Source organism: Leptidea sinapis, chromosome 6 (genome assembly GCF_905404315.1).
Source record: "Leptidea sinapis chromosome 6, ilLepSina1.1, whole genome shotgun sequence".
Taxonomy (NCBI): Eukaryota; Metazoa; Arthropoda; class Insecta; order Lepidoptera; family Pieridae; genus Leptidea; species Leptidea sinapis.
Genome location: NC_066270.1, coordinates 9,230,541 through 9,253,927, shown reverse-complemented (window position 1 = coordinate 9,253,927; position 23,387 = coordinate 9,230,541). Strand labels below are relative to the sequence as shown.

The window sequence follows — 23,387 nt, the reverse complement described above, 5'->3', positions numbered from 1 at the left end:
CAATGTTCCCTGGTAATATTAAATCAAACAAACGTATCGAGACAAATGGCACTCAAAAACAAGTACATGAAAATCGCATCATAAAAACTCCAGAAAATCAAAGATTTTTACAAGATAAACACAATTTACATACTAAATCTTATGAAGATGATTTTAAAACATCAACTTCAAGAATTAATATTTTGAATACAGAGGGATCGAAAATACCTAGCATGACTTCACCAGCATCTTTACATACTACATCAACGACCGATTCCGAAACAAATGATATATTAACAACGACTGAAGTAACTGCAACTTCATTCAAAACAAATAAACCGAGGCAAAATAACGTAAATAAATTTCATATTAATCCAACTGAAGCCACAAGCAGTACAGTAGAAGAACCAGAACAGTTTTCAACCGAAAGTATATCTTCATTCTGGCCTGTATCCACAGATTCATCAACAGCATTCACTGAAGAAAAAACTGAAAGTCATACTTTATCAACATTTACTGTAGGTAAAAAACATCCGATATCAGCACTTTTAAATAAGGATAGTAAAATAGCTTCGTCTAATATTGAAGCAGGAATTACGAGCAGATATCCAATAAACCCAAAAGATCGATTTTCAACGATAGGTAGTACGGACACCAAAACCGAATCTATATCTTTAACTTCAACAACGTTACCATCAGAATATATAGGAGGGCAAGAGAACTTGAGTAATGATTTATCACATGGTACAATTGCTGAAGATACGCCTACAACAACAGTTTATTCCGATGGCAGTATGCATAGTTTTGATATGTATACAACAGAATTTATCAGTAACACTGAAGAGAAATTAACAGAAAAAGACATAGTAATAACTACTAGTTCTATGGTTGAGTCTATAACTGTAAAGACATTGCCTTTGTCAACAGTAACAGAGGTAGAAAAGATAGGAGTTACAGAAGCAGAAGAGAAGCAGAAGGAGTTTAAGATCTCTAATGAGAATATTGAAAATCAGATATTGACTACAAAGATTGACGAAATTGATGATTATGGTAATCTCCACACTACAGAACCAAATTCTGATTTAGAAATAAGCCAGAAATTAAGTACAATGAATTACCAAATTATTTTGGAGTCATCAAGTACGATAATTAATAAGCCTAGTACTGATTCATATACAAATGTGGAGACATTAGTCGATGATATTTCTTCAAAAACAGGTTTGAATGACTCTACTGAAGTCACTTCCATGGAACCGAGGATTATTGGTGAGAAAAAAATAGAAAGTACTGCAATACCGACAGTTACAACTAATGTGCTCAAAGTAGACAGTGGAATTAAGAATATTCAAACTAGCACTATAGTAAATTATTACCCAGAGTCCAGTACCTATGAAACCACAACAAACACCTTGGTTGAAAACGGGACTTTTGAGCCCAGCAATATAGATTTAGAAAGTACCACCCAGTCCCATTTAGACAGTAATTCAGACAAAGATATTTTAAACCATAAATATTTTACAAGTAGTTTTACAACGTCTCAAACAAGTGCTGATGATTCACAAACTAATGTTTATTTTGGAAGTCAAGCCACAGATTCAGATACAACAATTAGCAGTTATAATACAGAAGAAAAGATAGAGACAACTACGACTTCTTTCAGCATCTTCGATATTAATGAAAGTATCAATGCGCAAACCGAAGAATCTGTACTGACTACATCTTATGAAGATAGAGAGACGAGTAGAGAACAATCAAATGAATCAAATAAAAAAATATCTACAAACTCATATGTTACCACAGATGTAACTAAAAACATGTACACTGTTTTACCTGAATCCAGTATTGCACAAAATGAAATAACAACAGTTTCCAGCCCCCTTGAAACTACATCGACAGCAAAAGACTTATCTTTATCTGAAATAAATAATATAAGTACGCAAGGTTATACTACATTCTCAGTTACTGATTTAAATGATTTTGATTCAACAAAAACAACCCCCGACATAACAACAAAATCAAGTAAAGATATTTTATTTGATCACACTTCATATGATACAACAAATATAGAAGCAACAGTATCTATTGAACATTTAACCGAAAAATATTCAGTGAGCAAAATAGATAGTACAACCAATAAAGAAGATTTGTCAATTGGTTTGCATGACTCTCCAGATTATACAATTAAAGACACAAATGAATATCTAGATGGTATTGAGTCAACAACTTACAGCATGGCCACCCATGAAACAGAAACATTAAACAAAAACCAATATACAACAGTACACACGACTGATCACACTTCACATACTATTACTGAAAAAATAGATACGTCTGTCCCTCAATTTGAGGAGGTCAACCCAACAATTAAAGAAACTAGTATTGCAACTAAATCTGATTATGATGAATCTGTAAAAGTAGAACAAACAACTGAAAATGTAACCACCACATTTGAACAAGATATGGTCACAGAAACTACCGGTTCCATTTCATTGGAAGCTACTAAGTCAACCTCTTCGCTCAGCCTTGTTAACTACATAACTAAAAATAAAAATAACAGGAAACCGACCTTGATATCTATGACAACACCATCACAACAACAAATTAAATTTGAAGGTTCAACAACATATCCAGAGGAACCGACATCCCGTCCAACCCTAGAAACAACAATAACTATAGGTACATCATCAAAAGCTATTTACCCCTCGTCAACTCCATCCGTACATAGCACATCAATAGATAATTTGTCTTCCAGACAAAAGAATATCGACATAGTAGCATGGACTGATACTACTCTTTACACTGACTCAACTACTGATTCATCTCTTTATACCTCTACTGATATTTACACGACTGAAACTGAGTGTACCATTGACGGTCAATGTGAAATAGACACAAAATGCCTAAATGGAGTTTGTGCAAACCCCTGTGAGGTCCAGAACCCATGTACAAAGAATACTACGTGTGTTGTAAGCAACCATGCCGCTGTTTGTGTTTGTGATGACGCAGCAAGGAACAACTGCACAAGAGGTATGCTAGTATTTTATTGAAGCATACATATTCTTAATAAATTCGAAAATTATTTATACTTTGCTTATCTGTACAAAATCAGAATTTCGTGGTTTTATCGGACAAAATGATTTTAAAATTCAAAGTTACATAAGTATAATAATAATAACAATTGTACATACATTATACCTAATTATAATACTCTTGTAAGATAATTATCTACTAATACTTAACCTGTAATACTAGAATCACCTGGGACAGCAAAAGCACCAGAACCTTGTCATTCTGATCGGGATTGTATAGAAACAGAAGCTTGTTTTATGGGATTGTGTCAAAATCCTTGTGAGTTTGACAATGTCTGTGGCGTTGGAGCTAATTGTCATCCAATTAAGCAAAGGCCTATGTGTTCGTGTCCTGCCGAGCACGAAGGAGATCCAGCTGTTAAATGTTCGCCCAAACTATGTAAGATACATTTATGTCTCAAACATATTAATTTCATAGGAATGATTATTAATGGAAATTAAAAAAAACATCGCATTACACATGTTATGTGAATGCTACTTTAGAATTATATTATATTGGAGGTTTCTGTAAATATAATTTGTGTTCATATTCGAGTAAAATGTTTATTTAGTTTGCTATGTATAATATTAATTGAAAGATTTTTTCCAGCCACAATCTAAAATGCAACTAAGTTTTTGAAATTCCTTTTGCAAATAAAACTTTTGTATTTATTATGTGAATACTCTGTAATACAATTCCTACTGCTATAGTATAGATATGTACATAATACATTGTCATAGTTTAGGATGATTTAAAGACTGTAAATATTTTTCAGTATAAATTTATATAAATAAATATTGTAAATGGTGTCAGATTTTATTAGTTATACACATTTTATTTTTGCACTATTTACATGTATATATTTTACATTTTACTTAGCGGGTTGCACACGAAACGAAGAATGTCACTTGACGGAGTCTTGTATAAATAATGCATGTCAACATCCATGTGAAATACACAATCCTTGCGCACAAAATGCTGTTTGTATAAATACGAACCACGGATCCGATTGCAGCTGTGTCGAAGGATATCAAGGAAATGGATACGTTGGATGCGTACCAGGTAGTGTATATCTTAATCAGGCATATGAGCTTATTTTGTTTCGCAGCAGTACTTACTAAATTTTATTTTTAGTTGTTGACTCTCATTCAGTTTGCCAATATAATGAAGACTGTCCACCGGAGTTACTGTGCGATAGGCTAAACAGAGTCTGCAGGAATCCATGTGCCGTCAACACGTGTGGAGAGAATGCTGAGTGTTACCCTCACAACCACGGTATCCAGTGCAAGTGTTTAGCCGGTTTTACTGGAAATCCCTTCCTAGAATGTTTCCAAGGTAACATTAATTGATATTTCTTTTGAAATTATCCACAAACCGAATTTAAGCAATATTTAATTACATCTCATCAAATATTTCGTAGTTCAAGGTTGCCGTTCTGACAATGAATGTGGAAGCACTGAAGCTTGTATAAATGGAAGATGTGATTCACCATGTAGATGTGGCTCAAATGCTATCTGCGATGTTATTAACCATCGGGCCTCGTGTAAATGCCTATCGGGCTTTACGGGAAATCCAAATCTAGGATGTGTGCCTCCAGCAAATCCGTGTGTACCAAATCCTTGTGGAGTGAATGCCTTATGTGAAAATGATAATGGCAACCCAATTTGTTTCTGCCCTAAAGGTCTAACTGGAAATCCGTTTAAGAATTGCAGTAAGTATTTGAGCTAATTACTACTTTAAGCAATTATAAATCAGCCAAGTTTTTGAACGGATATTTTCTACTCCACAATTTTTTTCACTGTATAAAAAAAAAGATAATGGAAATATAGATTTTGTCGGTTTATCGGTTGTTTATTTGTTTTCCTCTGTCTCTATTGGAAACAGTTGAATTTATTGAATCTCAATAATATTTCATGTCTGTTTCATTGCAATACGTTTACAAACAAAACAGTTAATTGAAAAAAAATTTATTCACCGCGGGATAAGTCACGGGCGCCCACTCGTACAAAATTATTTTTCTAGCTTCTTAATAATTTCAAAGTCTCATTTAGAAAAAGAGATCGTGAGATAGATGACAAACCATAAATAATTTAAAAATATATAAGTACAAGTAATTGTACTTATGTTTCATATATAAGAATTTAGATGTGGTAAATAATCTATGTAAAATATGATAAATTGTTTATGTTTCTTCTACAGTCCCTGAAGGCAACGAATGTGAACCAAATCCTTGTGGCCCAAATACTGGATGTAGGATTATAGATGACAAACCAGCTTGCTTTTGTTTGCCGAACTTTGAAGGAAATCCACCAAGACAACCTTGTAGATTGCCAAACAATCCTTGCAGTCCATCACCCTGTGGGCCCAACACTCAGTGTACAACTCTTTCAAATGGATTCGCTAAATGTACATGTTTGCAAGGATATGTTGAGAGCCCGAATACAGTTAGGGGTTGCGTGGAACCAAGAAATCCCTGCGAACCAAACACTTGTGGAATCGGTGCTCGATGTGATCCGAATAAAACTCCATCATGCTATTGCCCAGAAAATACGATTGGAAATCCGTATAAATCATGTAATCACCAGTTCTATTTACCACCTGAAGTCTTATGTAAGCCTGGTAATTGTGGGAAAAATGCTGAGTGCTATGTTGGTAGCAACACTGAGATGTGCTTCTGTAAAACTGGTTATGCTGGAGATCCATACGTAGGCTGTCAACCGCAAAAGAGCCCTTGTAACCCGAACCCTTGTGGACCACAGGCAGTATGTAATGTTAACTATGAGGGTCAGATTTCATGTCAGTGCCCAGATGGCAGCAGCGGTGATCCATACAGTTTGAATGGATGTAGTTCTCGAGAATGCGAAATAGATGATGAGTGCCCGCTGAACAAAGCTTGTATTGGATACCATTGTCGTGACCCTTGTCCCGGTGTTTGTGGACTTAATGCGAAATGCCAAGTTGAAGCACATCATCCTATCTGTAGTTGTGAAGAAGGGTACGAAGGTAATCCATTACTGTGCTGCCTGCTGCCAGAAAGTCAAAAATCTAATAACAAGCCTTGTGCCAGAGCACAGTGTGGATTAAACGCTATATGTCAAGATGTTGGAGATAAGGCTGTTTGTACTTGCCCACCTGATTTCCTCGGCAACCCACTCAAAGAATGTAAACCTGAATGTATGATGAACTCCGACTGTCCGACAAGTGAAACTTGTATTAATAGAAAATGTGTAGATCCGTGCTCAGCGAAGAATGTATGTGGAATCAATGCTGTTTGTATTTGTTCTGATCATACGGTTTCATGTCTATGCTCAGATGGATATATAGGCGACCCATTAGTACAGTGCTTATATCGACGTAAGTGAATTTTAAGAAATTTCGTAAAAATTTCGAAAGTGCCCTAAACATTTTTAATTTATTTTTTGTTGTTTTCAGCAATTATAATCCAACCGGATAATACAACTGCTCAGCCATGTTCACCGAATCCATGTGACTCAAATTCATACTGCGACACTTATGGCGATAAATTTGCAGTTTGTAACCTATGTGTTGGGCCAAATGCTGCCAACAATCCAGCCTGCCGACCTGAATGTCTGTTGAATTCAGATTGTTCTTTCAATAAAGCTTGTATACGCAACAAATGTATGGATCCTTGTGATGGTTCATGTGGGCCTAACGCAGAATGTCTTGTATACAATCACGATCCTATTTGTCATTGCAAAACAGGATTTGACGGCAATCCATATGAGCATTGCAAGAAGCTATCAGAACGTAAGTTTTACAATTCGATTTTATTCTATCGAAAAAAAAATTAACTTCTGAATTTATTTTGGTATAATATTTTCTTTCAGCTGCCCTGCCCGAGATATGTGATACTATGCCCTGTGGACCGAACGCTCACTGCCAAGAGGCGAATGGAGCTTACACGTGTCAATGTTTACCTAATTTCTTTGGAAATCCATACATTTCCTGTCGACCTGAATGTGTCGTGAACAGTGACTGTACTCCAGATAAAGCCTGCTTAAATAATAGATGTGAGAACCCCTGCCAAAACGTTTGCGGTTTGGGTGCGCAATGTGAAACTATAAATCATCATGCAGTGTGTTTCTGTTCTCCAAATTTAACGGGCGACCCTTACGTTCGCTGTCAACCTATACCAGACATCACCACAACACTGTCTATATGTGATCCTTCGCCTTGTGGTGCATACAGTCGTTGCTTAGTATCAGAAACCGGGTTCGCAGTATGTTCTTGTCTGCCAGGTTTTCGTGGTATCCCGCCAATGTGTCAACCCGAATGCGTAAGCAATTCCGATTGCAGTCAAAAAGAGACTTGTGTTAATCAAAAATGTATCAACACATGTCAAGGCAGTTGCGGTGTTGGAGCTGATTGTATTGTTGTTAACCACAACCCGATATGCAGCTGTAGACAAGGTGAAACAGGTGATCCTTTTGTTGCCTGCAGAGCATTTGTTGAGATTACACCAGAAGACAATAATCCATGTGTGCCATCCCCTTGTGGTCCTAATTCTATATGTGAAGTAAAATCTGGCCATCCAGTTTGTTCCTGTCAACCAAATTATTCTGGAGCCCCACCATATTGCCGGCCGGAATGTGTTATTAGCCAAGAATGTCCTCCGAGTCAAGCCTGCATCAATGAGAAATGCTCAGATCCTTGCGCGGGTGCTTGCGGTAACAATGCCAAGTGTGATGTTGTCAATCATACACCACTATGCAGCTGTCTTGAAGGATTCAAAGGAGACGCGTTCATTGGTTGTGTAGGCATCGTAAAAGATGATGCAATTTCACCTTGCAATCCTTCACCTTGCGGAGAAAATACGTTGTGTACAGTGATGAATAATGCAGCTAGATGTTCCTGTATCCCACCCAACATCGGTAACCCATACGCAGGAGGATGTAGACCCGAGTGTATCCTGAATTCGGACTGTCCGAACCATCTATCATGTTTGTCCAATCACTGCCGCGATCCTTGTAAAGATTTGTGTGGTGTGAACGCCGAATGTTTTGTCACCAATCATGTACCTGTTTGTACGTGTTTCAAGGGATACGAAGGCGATCCATTTTCATCGTGTAGACCAGAGTACAGAAATCGTAAGTTGAAACCTCAATTTTATAATTATCTTTTACTTTATCTTTCAACGAACATAGAAGGTATAATATCTGACAGGTCAACCTAACCATTAGATAAATATTATCCTGCCACTTGAATTTTAAGATAACTTCCGCAAACGCATTCTGAAACTTTTTCAAGTATGCGGATTCAAATTTGAGCAACACCAAAGAGCCAATCAACCAAATCATTATATCCTGCGTTTAGTTATTTGACTGTTAGAATCGAGACTACCTAATTTAAAATATACTTGTAACTGTTATAAAAGCTTTAGTTAAAAAACATTTACTAATTTAATTCCTATTTTTCTTATAGCTACGCCTTTTAACCCGTGCGAACCGTCTCCATGTGGCCCGAACAGTGACTGTCATATTGTAAACGACCGCGCCGCATGTTCGTGCCGCGCCGGCTATCTTGGATCTCCCCCAGCTTGCAGACCTCAATGTTCAGTTAACTCTGAATGTCCATCGAACAAAGCTTGCATAAATCAAAAATGCAAGGATCCGTGCGTGAACAGTTGTGGACTGGAAGCCCGGTGTCACGTTGTAGGACATAACCCTATCTGCACTTGTCCAGAGAATTTGCCAGAAGGCGATCCGTTTATAAAATGCTACAGAAAAAGTAAGTATTTTACTTTACACGTATAATGTACAAAATACTCCATTTTGGAGTATTTGAGTATGTAAGGGGACAGATTAGTCCCTAGTAAACAGCTAAGGTAAGTAAATTTAAAATATACTTTTTTGTACGTTTATGTTGTATTTTGTAATATTTAATATTTCTATAGTAAAATCTGAATATTGTAATAATGCTGAGTTCTCTTGACAGAGTGATATTAGAGATCACTTTTAACTCTATCTATTTATAATAACATAACATACAGGAATTTGTAGGTACAAAAAATTATCACAACACAGAAACGTTCTGAAATAATGAAGCGGTTTTTAAGGAGATATTCTGATATCACTTAGTAGTAGTATTAAGAGTTCAAATCTCGGCTTCAATGTGCCCATGTTTTAGTTAGTTGTAAGTTTTAGGGAGCAACATACACAGAAAAATGTGGCATAATTTCCAGACCCGCTTTCCGAGATGAACAAACTTGAACGAACCAGATGAAGGTATAGAACATACGACTTTGTGGGGATGATTTCGCACTACAGAGTGTTGTAATCCGTACCTGCTCCCTTTTTGTCATAAATCTTTGTGCATATAATACGCTTATTTACAGGTGTGATGCAACCAGCACCAGACCCGTGCCTGCCTTCACCGTGCGGCCCTCACTCAATTTGCCGTAACGAAGCCGGTCGAGCAGTCTGCGCTTGTGAACCTGGTTCATTAGGCGCGCCACCTTCTTGCCGACCGCAATGCCTCATCAATCAAGATTGTCCTCTGTCATTAGCTTGTTTGAGTGGCACATGCATCAACCCATGCATGGGATCATGCGGCTTCAACGCTAAATGTACTGTTCAAAATCATCAACCTATTTGTTCCTGTGACGACGGGTATTCTGGAGATCCTTTCGCCGGCTGCAGTCCATTTGAAAGTAAGTAATTTAATTTAAATACGACGAATGGTATGTTATTTGTATATTTAGCAATGGCATGGTGATCGCTTTTTGTACACTTATAAATCTATATCATACACTTCCAGTTTCTAAAGATGTCGCTCGGCAGCCTTGTAATCCTTCGCCTTGTGGACCTAATTCCATTTGCCGAGAGCGGAATGGTGCTGGTGCATGTAGTTGTATCGAAAACTTTTATGGGGATCCATATCTAGGTTGTAGACCAGAGTGCGTGATGAATACAGACTGTCCCATGGACAGGTCTTGTTTCAACAACAAATGCGTAGACCCATGTCCAGGCACATGCGGGCGGAATACTGAATGTAGAGTAACAAATCATGCACCATCTTGTTACTGCTTAAATGGATTCGCTGGAAATCCTCTACATGCATGCTCTCCTGTTATAAGTAAGAAACTCCTTCTTTATTCTTCTATTTACTATTTATTTATTTCATACATTTTCTTTACCTTGTCTTATTTACTTCAGCTATTCAAGAAACAATTGATCCTTGCCACCCTTCACCATGTGGTCCTTATAGTACATGTAGATCGTTTAACAATCACGCCGTGTGTACGTGTCTCGATATGTGTGTGGGTTCGCCACCAAATTGTAGACCAGAATGTATCGTAAGTTCGGACTGTAGACCAGACAAGACTTGTGTAAACCAAAAATGCATTGACCCTTGTCCTGGCACGTGTGGCGTAAACGCAAGATGCCAAGTCGTAAACCACAACCCTGTGTGCAGTTGTTTGAATGATTACACAGGAGATCCATTTGTGCGCTGTTTCCTCGAAGATAGTAAGTAATACAAGTTATACTTTAAATATTTATAATAATCGTTCGATAATGATTAAATATTAACAAATTCACTTTTTTACCAGAACAAATGACACCTATCGATAGTTGTATACCCAACCCGTGTGGTCCTCATTCGCAATGCAAAGAGGTCAATGATGTACCCGTTTGTTCGTGTATAAATAACTACGTTGGGCGACCACCAAATTGTAGACCGGAATGCGTTATCAACTCGGAATGTCCGGGCAATCTCGCATGTATATCAGAAAGATGTAGTGATCCTTGTCCAGGATCTTGTGGAATTCACGCGACCTGTAGTGTTGTGAAGCACGTACCGATATGTACTTGTGAAATTGGATACACTGGTGATCCGTTCTCAGGGTGCTATTTGACTCCAGGTAAGAATAATCCGAGAGAAAATATCGCATATTTAGACAAAAAAAACCATAAGTGTATTTCTTTTTGACTTTAACTAAATATTTGCTTTCAATATTTAAATCTATCATAAGATACATTAGACTCAATAATTTTTATTTATTCCTCGAATTTGAATTGCGATTATTCTCGAAATGATATCAATATTAGATGTGTATTACAAAACCACACTTATTTAAAAATATTTTCAGTCATTGAGCCTCAATATGAAAGCCCTTGCTCGGGTTCTCCTTGTGGTGCTAATGCCGTATGCAAAGAGAGAAATGGTGCAGGATCGTGTGCCTGCCTGCCAGATTATTATGGAGATCCATATGTAGAATGCCGGCCAGAATGTGTACTGAATTCTGATTGTCCAAAATACAAGGCCTGTATCAATAATAAATGTAAAGACCCTTGCCCTGGAGTATGTGGCATGAATGCAGAATGTCGAGTAAATAATCATGCTCCATCATGTGCTTGCTTACCTGGCTATGAAGGAAGTCCATTTACTTCGTGTTATTTAAGTAAGATTCGTTTCAATATGATATTACGGTATTAATCTTTCGAGCCAATAATTTACTGGTAAAAATTTATACTTTTAGGTGCGATCGATAAACCTGCAGATCCTTGTTCACCTTCTCCTTGTGGACCTAATAGTGTTTGTCGTCCAAGTCATGGTCATGCCATCTGTTCGTGTCAAGAAGACTATTTCGGGTCACCTCCGTCATGCAGACCTGAATGTATGGTCAGCAGCGACTGCATGCCGAACATGGCTTGTATAAATAAGAAATGTGTAGATCCCTGCAACGGGGTTTGTGGGAACAATGCAAAATGCACAGTTGTAAATCATAATGCTCTGTGCAGTTGCCCTCAAGGTCGTGTCGGTGATCCGTTTATTCAGTGTGTTCCTGAGCCACGTGAGTTGAAATAAATTCAAGTTTTAGTGTGACTACTTTACAAGTCAAATAAAAATAAATTATTCAAATTATAGGGCCAGAGAAAACACCATCAAGCAACCCATGCGTTCCATCTCCTTGTGGTCCTAACTCACAGTGCCGTATTGTGGGTGAAACTCCAGCATGTTCTTGTAAGATTGGCTACATCGGGCGAGCTCCAAACTGCCGTCCAGAATGTCTTTACGATGAGGAGTGTCCAAGCAATCTGGCATGTATTAGAGAAAAATGTATAAGCCCTTGTGAAGGCTCTTGTGGCGCTCATACGGACTGTACAGTGATTGCTCATAAAGCAGTGTGTCATTGCCAAGAGAGTTACACGGGTGATCCATTTAGCGGTTGTTACTTTATTGGTAAGGCTATTTATTCGATATTTCACGATTATATTAATTTTTATCGAACAGACTATAATGAAACAGCTTTATGATTTAGATGTAATAGATATAATTAATTCTTTATTTTATATAGTAACAGTTGCTAGTGAAGCAGAGGAAACTCCATGTAATCCTTCACCGTGTGGACCAAATTCATTGTGTACTGAAAGGAATTCAGCTGGAGCATGTACTTGTCTACCTGGTTACTTTGGAGATCCGTACATGGGATGTAGACCTGAATGTGTAACGAACAACGACTGTCCACTAGATAAAGCATGCTTAAACAATAAATGTGTGAATCCTTGCGAAGGAGCATGCGGTGTAAATGCTATTTGCAATGTGGGACATCACACGCCTGTGTGCTTATGTCAAGATGGTTATGAAGGAAACCCTACAGTCTCATGCTATCCACGAAAACAGAGTTAGTAGCTAAACAAATTCAATATTGACGTTATTTTTGTTTATACCAATAAATTATGATACATTAATTGAAAAATTTAGTTGCAGTTGACGTAAATCCATGTGTGCCATCACCATGCGGACCATATAGTAATTGTAAAGTAGTCGATGGCCATGGAGTGTGTTCGTGCCAAGAGGATTATATTGGTTCACCGCCAACATGTAGACCAGAATGTGTGACAAGTACAGACTGTCCTCAACACCAAGCGTGCATCAAACAGAAATGTCGCGACCCTTGTTACGGAACTTGTGGTATCAATGCGAAATGTCAAGCAATAAATCATAACCCTATTTGTACTTGTAGAGCAGGATTCACTGGCGATCCATTTGTTTCTTGCCAATTAGAACAAAGTAAGACTTGTGCAAATACAATATTTAATAAAGAAATGAATTTAAATTATAAAATACAGTCAATTTTAAATAAATTACAGTTTCTTACGAAACGGTATTATCGTTATTTTCGAACCTTGCATGATAATCTTATATATCTCTTATTTTATTCAATTTGTATCTTATCTTTTTATATTTCTATTTTTTCTCTTTTTATTTCTTAATCATACTTTCTTTCTTAGAACCTATACTTCCGGTGCCTAGAGGAAATCCATGTATACCTTCACCATGTGGTCCTTATTCGCAATGTAAAGTAGTTGGAGAGGCGCCTGCATGTTCATGCTTACCAAATTACATTGGTGTTGCACCAAATTGTAGACCTGAGTGTTCTATAAATGCTGAATGCCCGGGTAACCTTGCATGTCAGAAAGAGAAATGTGTAGATCCATGTCCGGGCTCTTGTGGCTTCAACGCTGAATGTTCTGTAGCGAATCATGTAGCATTGTGTCACTGCATTACGGGGCATACTGGAGACCCATTTAGTGGATGTTCTGTCATTGAATGTAAGTGTTTTATGTTTTTAGTAACGAAACAGTGAAACATACTACAATATTGAAGTAAAAACTGAAAAGAAACCACCAGTATGCGGCTCCTTTGCACAGGATGCTGGCTAGATTTTGGGTACCACAACGGCGCTTATTTCTGCCGTGAAGCAGTAACGTGTAAACTTTACTGTGTTTCGGTCTGAAGAGCGCCTTAGCTAGTGAAATTACTGGACAAATGAGACTTAACGTCTTATGTCTCAAGGGAACGAGCGCAATAATTGTAGTGCCACTCACAATTTTTGGGTTTTCGAGATTCCTGAGTGGCACTGCACTGGGCAGGGAGTATCAATTACCATCAGCTGAAAGTCCTGCTCGTCTCGTCCCTTATCATAAAAAAAGCCGCTGCCTTTAATTGCTCATTTTGTTTCCGACTCGTCTAGTGCTTCGAAGGCAAAGAATCGGTATAGATATTGTGTTAAGGTTGTTCTTGAATATACTAAAATAAATAGTTTTTTTTTCTCTTAATCATAAACTATGGTTTATTGAATTAGTAATATTTGTTTTACTAGTTTTGTCGGACAAACTAAATAATAACGTGGACGTAGACCACGTAATAACTTTACTAAAGTAATATTTTTTTCGTCGAAGATATTAATTTTTTTAACTCTATTCAAACAGATACTCCAGAACCGTTGCCTAACCCATGTAACCCATCTCCATGTGGTGCTAATGCAATATGCAATGAGCGAAATGGAGTCGGATCTTGTTCCTGTCTACCCGAGTACTTTGGAGATCCGTACACAGGATGCAGACCAGAGTGTGTTTCGAACTCAGATTGCGATCGCAATAAGGCTTGCTCCAACAACAGATGCAGAGATCCATGTCCAGGAGCATGTGGTGTCAATGCAGAATGCAGAACCGTTAATCATTCTCCGACCTGTACTTGTCTCTCTGGTTATAATGGAAACCCGCTAACTAGATGTGATGTAACAAGTAAGAGTCTTTATTTAATTTTAACCAAGGTTTTGAAAAACTAAGATATGAGGGTAATATAATGAGGGTTATCACTTTAACAAAATACGTTGTTTAGATTTGCAAGAGCGACATCTGAAGTCAATTTCCTAATATGTAAATAACTGGGGTTGAGCAGGTTATGAAGCCAGAACCAGAGAGTTGAACAAGACATACAAGATTTATCAACGATACGTCACTTGAACGGTTGGTTCTGTTGGAAGAGCTCTCGCATGGAAACCGAGAGGTCGCGGGTTCGAGTCCCAAATCGTTCATAAATTTTATTTGTGTAATTAATCCAAGTGGTGAGGGTTATTACTTTAAAACATAACAAATTGTTTAGATTTGCAAAAGCGACAGCTCAAGTCAATTCCTAATATGTAAATATTGGGGTTGAATAGGTTATCACCTGTAATGTAGATCCTGTAGATGAAGTCACAAACTGAGAGTTGAACAAGACATACAAGATTTATCAAAGATACGTCACTCGAACGTTTGGCTCAGTTGGAAGAGCGCTCGCACGGAACGCGAGAGGTCGCGGGTTCGAATCCCACATCGTTCATAAATTATTTTCAAATTTTATTTGTGTAACTAAGATATAGATAAAAAAAACATTTTTCTTTTAGTTATACCAGAGAAAGATGAGCCACAACAAACTCCATGTCTACCATCTCCTTGTGGACCCAATAGTCTTTGTCGTGAAGTTAATGGGCACAGTGTGTGTACTTGTGAAAATGGATATATTGGAACTCCACCAACATGTCGGCCTGAGTGTATCGTCAGCTCCGAATGTCCGCAAGACAAGGCCTGTATTAACAAGAAATGTGTTGACCCATGTCCAAACACATGCGGTATTAACGCTCGGTGCCAGGTTGTTACTCATAACCCGATTTGTAGCTGCACTCCTGGATTCACAGGCGATCCGTTCACAAAGTGTATATTCGAGGAACGTAAGTTAACTGAAATAATTAAAACAACGATTGATTGGCCTATAGCAGTTATTGGCGATATTATTATGAATAGTGAAAACGCGTGTAAAATAGGCTACTCTGTAAATAATCTATGAAACTAAATATTTAAGATGTATGCCTATTTCTGCCATGAATCAGTAATATGTAAACATTACTGTGTTTCGGTCTGAAGTGCGCCGTAGCTAGTGTAATTACTGGCCAAATGAGACTTAACATCTTATGTCTCAAGGTGACGAGCGTAATTGTAGTGCCAACCAGAATTTTTTGGTTTTTCAAGAATCCTGAGCGCCACTGCATTGCTATGGGCAGGGCGTATAGATTACCATCAGCTGAATGTCCTACTCGTCTCATTCCTTACTATCATAAAAAAATTAACTCACTCAGATACTTATAGTTGTAAAAATGATTTTGATATTATGCCTTAAAATTTTAGGAACCGTTCCAACGAATCCCTGCGAGCCATCTCCATGTGGGCCTAATTCTGAATGCAGAGTCATTGGCGATCAGGCGGCCTGCTCATGTTTGCCGAATTATATTGGCCGAGTGCCAAATTGTAGACCAGAGTGCACCATTGATGCCGAATGTCCCAGTAATACGGCCTGTATCAATGAACGCTGCAAGGACCCTTGTCAGAGTGCTTGCGCGCGTAATGCGCTCTGTTTGACCATTAATCATAAGCCTGTGTGTAACTGTCAACAAGGTTTCACTGGAGATGCTATAACAACTTGCGTACAAATAACTATTTCATGTAAGTTTGATCAAATAATTATCGAGAATTAATTGCAATCATCATTATAATCACTTCAGCATAATACAAAGCCCTCTATCAAATATCTGCGCGACGATCGCACCTGCGCTGCATTCATCCAACCTATTCTGGTAATCTTGAGCTTGGTGAGATTATCAGTGTATCTTGTGGGGTTCTACCAATACTGCGTCTTCCAGTATGTAGTCACCATTCGAGGACTTTAATGCCCCAACGGCCATCTAATCTATGCATTGCTAATCTAAATTTGGGAGTTTACTTTTTCGATAAGATACTACGATGTTGTGTTCAAAGTTTTGATTGAATTATTCTTTCAGCAACGGAAATGACTCCTACATCAAGTCCATGTACGCCTTCTCCGTGTGGACCAAATGCTGAGTGTCGTGAATACAACGGAGCTGGTGCATGCTTCTGTTCGGATGGTTATGAGGGAGACCCTTACAGTAATCAAGGATGCCGTAGGGAGTGTGAAAGCAATGAGGACTGTCCGGCTAACTTGGCTTGTACTCGATATAAATGTATCGATCCTTGCCCTAGAACATGTGGTCAACTTGCTATATGCACTGTTGAAAACCATATTCCAATTTGTAATTGTCCTAAAGGATATACTGGAGATCCATTCTTCCAGTGCAAGCAGCTACTTATGGACAGTAAGTCAACATTTATATTAATTTCCAACAGATTATTTTGTATATTAGTTAGAAATGGTTAAGAAGATGTCACTTCCTTAACATAGTTCCTAAAACATTACAATTTACCATTATTGAGGATCTAACATATCTCTGCATATTGAATTTTGTTATATTTAAATTCCTAAGCGACAATTCTCTGTGTATGAATTATCTTATGATATTGTCGATAACTTTTCCGTCCACCTTCATACAAACTTTCATATGTGTTTTGCGTATCTCAGAATTGTCTCTAAATTAACTGCAAGCCTTAAACTCTCAGGAAAAGCTTATTTATCCGAGTTTCCCCACCAAGCAGAACTCGGTCATCCAGGTCCTATATTTTACTAATGAAATATATTACATTTTTGGCATATTTATAGTGATTTTTTTTTCAGACATACCTCCGCTGAACCCATGTGAGCCAACTCCATGTGGACCTAATAGTCAGTGCAGACAAGTCAACATGCAAGCGGTATGTTCTTGCCTTCCGAACTACATTGGATCACCGCCATCTTGCAGACCACAATGTGTTGTAAATAGTGAATGTGATATGTCGCAAGCGTGTATCAATCAAAAATGCGATGACCCTTGCCCGAACACATGTGGCTTGAGAGCCCATTGCCAGGTCAAGAATCATAATCCTATTTGTACTTGCCCATCTGGAATGACTGGTGATCCGTTTACTCAATGTTATGGTAAGAGCACAAAATAATTCTACTTAGTATTTAATGAAGGTATCAATATTTATATAATTAGTGTTTATTTGTATTTTAGCGATTCCATCAACAACTGAACGCCCACCATCTTGTACGCCATCGCCATGTGGCCCTCATTCCCGTTGTCAATTATTATCAAGCGGACCAGCATGCTCTTGTTTGCCGGGATACGTTGGCTCACCACCTTCTTGTCGTCCAGAATGCACGATAAATTCGGAATGCCCAGCATCTCTAGCCTGTGTGCGACAAAAATGCGAAGATCCCTGTCCGGGTTCATGCGGCGTGGAAGCTAATTGTCATGTTTTGAATCATGTTGCAGTGTGTGTTTGTAATGAAGGTTTTACGGGAGATCCTTTTACAAGATGTTCTCAAATATTGGAAGGTACGTAGCTAGCTTTTTTTCTACGTTAAGAATAATAAAATATAGGAAACGTATACCATTAATTATTTTGCTTACAGTACCCACAACACCGACACCACAAGACCCATGTAATCCGTCTCCATGTGGACCGAATGCTAAATGTGATAACGGATTTTGCTCATGTTTGCCTGAATACCGAGGAAATCCCTACGAATCATGTCGACCTGAGTGTACTGGAAGCCAAGAATGTCCAAGAGATAAAGCCTGCTTCCGAAATAAATGTCAAGATCCTTGTCCTGGAGTTTGTGGTCAGAATGCTAAATGTGATGTTATTAACCACATTCCTAGCTGTTCGTGTATTTCTGATCATACAGGAAATCCATTCATTCATTGTCAGCCTGTTGAACAAGAAAAAGCTCGACCTACCGATCCATGCCATCCATCACCATGTGGACCAAACAGTATTTGTAGAACGGTCGATAATACAGCTGTATGTGCATGTGTTGAAGGTTTCCAAGGTTCTCCGCCTGGCTGTAGGCCAGAGTGTGTTGTTAGTTCAGAATGTCCGTCTACTAAAGCTTGTGTTAATAAAAAATGTATCAATCCCTGCATCAATGCATGTGGGCTTCTGGCTAGATGTGAAGTTATAAATCATAGCCCAATTTGTAGTTGCAACCCAGGACAAACTGGAGATCCTTTCAAGAGCTGCTTTGACATTGTCATGGTTCCGACTGAATCGAAAGATGTATGTAGCCCATCTCCATGTGGACCTAACACAATCTGTGTAGAAAGAAACGGGAAAGCAAACTGCAGATGTGCCGATGATTACATTGGCCAGCCACCCAATTGCAGGCCCGAATGTGTTATAAACCCAGATTGTCCCTCCAACCAAGCATGTGTCAGAAATAAGTGTGTGGACCCCTGTCCTGGATCATGTGGAATTAATGCAGATTGTATAATTGTGAGCCATACGGTATCATGTGCGTGTAGAGAAAAATATACAGGAAATCCATTCCTGCAGTGTGTTCCACAAGAAGGTAATGTTATACAAATACAGATTAATTTAAAATTAACAAAGCAACATAGTTACACATATTAATATCGAATTGTTTTTTTTTTTCAGAAAATGTAGTGAAACCTTGTGACCCGTCTCCATGCGGTATTAATGCTGTATGTACTCAAAGAGATGGTGCGGGTGCTTGCTCTTGTTTGGAAGGTTATCAGGGCAATCCTTATGAAGGTTGCCGACCAGAATGTGTTTTAAGTTCAGATTGTTCAGCGGATAAGTCATGCATTCGAAACAAGTGCACCGATCCATGCCCTGGTATTTGCGGCAATTTTGCCGAGTGCACCGTTGTTAACCATGTTCCAACATGTGCTTGCAGTAAAGGATATTCAGGCAATCCATTTGTGCAATGTTCTAGAGATGAACCTGTGCTTGAAATAAGACCGTGCCATCCATCTCCTTGTGGCCCTAATAGTGTTTGTCGAGAGAGTGGAGGGTTAGCCTCATGTGAATGTTTACCAGATTATATAGGTGCTCCACCAGATTGTCGACCGGAGTGTACTGTTAGTAGCGAATGTTCAGCCGACCGCGCTTGTCACAAACTTAAGTGCGCAGACCCTTGTAGAGGTACATGTGGCATCGGAGCACACTGTCAAGTCGTAAATCACAGCCCGTTATGTAGTTGTCCTGCAGGAACTACTGGAGATCCCTTCAGCAGATGCCGAGAAATACAATTCACTGAAGTAGAAGTACAGCACTCAGAACCATGCTCTCCCAATCCTTGCGGACCATTTAGTGAATGTCGTGCAATCGAGGGCTCGCCATCATGCTCATGCACTAGTGGATATCTCGGAGCACCACCAAATTGTCACCCAGAATGTCTTGTCAATACAGACTGTCCGTCACATCAAGCTTGTATCGCTGAAAAGTGTACTAATCCTTGTGAAGGTTCTTGTGGATTTAGGGCTGAGTGCAGGGTTCAGAATCACATACCTATCTGCAGCTGTCCAACGAAGTTTGCGGGAGATCCATTCATTCAGTGTACTGAAATCATTGGTATGTACATAAAATATATCATAGTTGATAGAGATCTAGAAACATTATTCAATAGACTTATCATATTATGTTTGTTTTTAGTCTCAACACCACCACGACCATTAGACCCGTGTAATCCATCACCGTGTGGTTCCAATGCAATCTGCAATGCAGGGTCATGCTCGTGTGCGCAAGGATATTTTGGAGATCCTTATATGGGTTGTCGCCTAGAATGTAGTACTAATGGAGAATGTTCACCTACTCGTGCATGTCAAGGTGGGAAGTGCTTAGATCCATGTCCAGGGGCGTGCGGCAACGGCGCAACTTGTTCTGTCAACAATCATATTCCATCTTGCACTTGTCAGCCTGGAACATCAGGCGATCCATTTTCCTTCTGTACAGAGATAATAAGAGATGGTAAGTAACATGTACATACTCCAAACGCTTATAAATTTTTGATTTCTTAAGTAGCAATAACTAATATATTTCTTATTTTGCTTACAGAAACGCCCCGTTCGCCTTGTACACCATCACCTTGTGGTCCATACAGTGAGTGCAGTGTGAGCTCAAATGGAGCCGCTGCTTGCTCTTGTCGCGCTGGTCATATAGGAGCGCCACCTTCCTGTAGACCTGAATGCCTCGTCAGCTCTGAGTGTAAATTACAAGAGGCTTGTATAGATCACAGATGTCGTAACCCATGTGAAGGTGCTTGTGGTCGTGGAGCCCGCTGCCAAGTAATAGCACACTCGCCAATCTGTACTTGCCATGATGGCTATTCTGGAGATCCTTTCACGTACTGCTCACCTCTGCCAGGTAAAGTCTACATTTCAACATTTATTACCCTTCCGTAACCGGAAAGTGCCCCCGCGCCGCGGTAAGTCAAAGATTGGCGCGATTTTGGCGCGCGCGCAGCGGCCTGTCAATACGTATTATTTTACGTTTATTAATAGTTTGCTTATAATAAGAATGATAAGAGAGAATGTATAAGAAAGCTATTGTAACAAGCTATAAGACCATGCAAAATAAGCTATCTTATAAACAAATTGAGGGTCCGAACTTTGTACCGTACGGCACTTTCGATATTCGTGTATATGAAAGATTTAGTGCCAAAGGGCACTTTCCGATTTTGGAAGGTAACATTACGGTTTACATTTCGTGTTACCCAAACGTATAATACACGCATAGGCCGAGATCTATAGAGCATACTTAGACTTACAACAAACAACTTATGACAAACTTAGCTGAGTGCTAGACTTTTATTTGGTTTATAGTTATTTGACAGCTGAAATTATGCTGAGCTTAAGCTAAGATAGCCCAATGCAATAGTCAAGTTCGCGTTATATCACACTCAGCTAAGTTTTACGTAAGTAAAGTTTGAGTACTCTCTATAGATCTCAGCCTTAAGCTTGAACTTGAACTGGAATTAAATAACGACAAGAGAAATAGAAAGCTCACCATAACCATGGTTTTAAGCGGAGAACAGATGTATTCTCGTATCATACACACTCGTATCACGTACATCACAGACAATAGATAAAATGCCGCTATCTTTATAATTTTAGGAGTAAAGAACATAATAATACATATTATTAAAAATAAAGCTACTATTAATAGAAAAATATAAAACATAAAAATATAGTTACCTTTTCATAATGTTTTAGTTACGATCGTTTTTTATTTATTATAAAATTTTTCAGCGTCGCCACCAATACATGTAAACCCATGTGAGCCTACCCCTTGTGGACCACATTCCATATGTATCAAATCAGGAGATATACCTGCATGTAGTTGTCAACCGGGTTATATTGGATCGCCTCCCAACTGTCGTCCTGAGTGTACAATTAGTGCCGAGTGTCCAGCTGCACTTGCATGTGTGTCACAAAAGTGTAAGGACCCGTGCATACAAGCGTGCGGTCCACACGCACTGTGCTCCGTTGTCGATCATCGTGCAACATGTACTTGTGATAGTGGCTATGAAGGCGACCCCTTCCAGGGTTGTGTACCACCAAAAGGTAACTATGCATTGCTCACATTGAACTGTAGATACAAAATGATACAACTTTAATTTATCTTAGAATTTTGATGAAAAATACAAAATGTGTACGTCGACCTGTTTTGTAAATGATGACAGAATTAAACAAAAGGATTTTATATTGTTTTATAAAAGTTAAGTAATCCATATTGTGATAAATTTGCATTAACCAGCTGCTTCGCAAAGCGTGATAACTATCATGCTTAAAACGTGTGCTTTTACAGAAATTGTATAATTGAAGGTCCGCCTTACTCGGTTTACTAATAATGTAAAAGTAAGGCCGTATTGGTATTTTCACATAAGGGCGTATTGACTACCATGCCAGTCGAAAAGTCCTCATATGTGATCTTATTAATGCGTGCCCTATTTACCAGCTTAGACATAACGGCAATAAGAAAAACGGTGTAATTTTGTATTTATAAATAATCCATTAGATTTTTAAGTGCTTCCAGGAGGGATGTAACATTGTTTTTATAACTACATTTATTATTAAATTGCCTTGCTTATTTATGATCGGAGCACGCGGAGATAACCCAGCACTTACAGTAAGCTTGGTCCGTTCGCTGGAGCGGTCGCTTTCAATTTGCGGCTAGAACGCAAATGCGTCATCGGAACGGAGATCATCTAACGTCGCCAACTTGGGTAAGCTTCGACTAACGCTTCGGATGAAGGAAGTGCTTCAACGGTGAATGGATATCTTTGGTGAGTGATTACATTTGTTAAAATTAATATTTCAGCTATACTGGCGGTTGAATATTTAAATCCATGCGAGCCCTCTCCTTGTGGCATGAACGCGGTATGCAAAGTGCAAGGCAATGCAGGAGCTTGCACTTGTCTGCCAGACCACTTCGGTGATCCGTATCAAGGGTGCAGGCCAGAATGCATAGCGGATTCAGACTGTTCCCTAATGTCCGCCTGCGTAAGGAATAAATGTGTAGATCCATGTCCAGGAGTTTGTGGGCTCAATGCAGATTGTTTTGTTACAAATCATAAGCCCACGTGTAATTGCAATATTGGTTTCACCGGAAATGCTCTTATAATGTGCTCGGAAATACGAAGTAAGTTATATACCAACCGATTGTTTTATAGATAAATTTAATGTTTTTGTGCCAGCTACCGTTGGTCATATGTAAATAAATACCCCAGTGCGCGAATCGGTGCTAATTTTATTTTAGAGTGTATTGAAGTTTTCACTCAAAAATACATTCACG

At 38.7% G+C, this 23,387-nt stretch overlaps 1 protein-coding gene across 1 annotated transcript in view; it reads left to right on the top strand.

Moving 5' to 3' along the window:
* Positions 1 to 22,850: 22,850 nt before the first annotated feature.
* LOC126964946 (uncharacterized) overlaps positions 22,851 to 23,387 on the top strand; it is a 53,313-nt gene continuing 52,776 nt past the window's right edge. Inside the window, exon 1 of the mRNA XM_050808279.1 lies at positions 22,851 to 22,878. Within this exon, the coding sequence (XP_050664236.1) occupies positions 22,866 to 22,878 (13 nt within the window). The 5' untranslated portion in view covers positions 22,851 to 22,865. The remainder of the gene's footprint in view (positions 22,879 to 23,387) is intronic.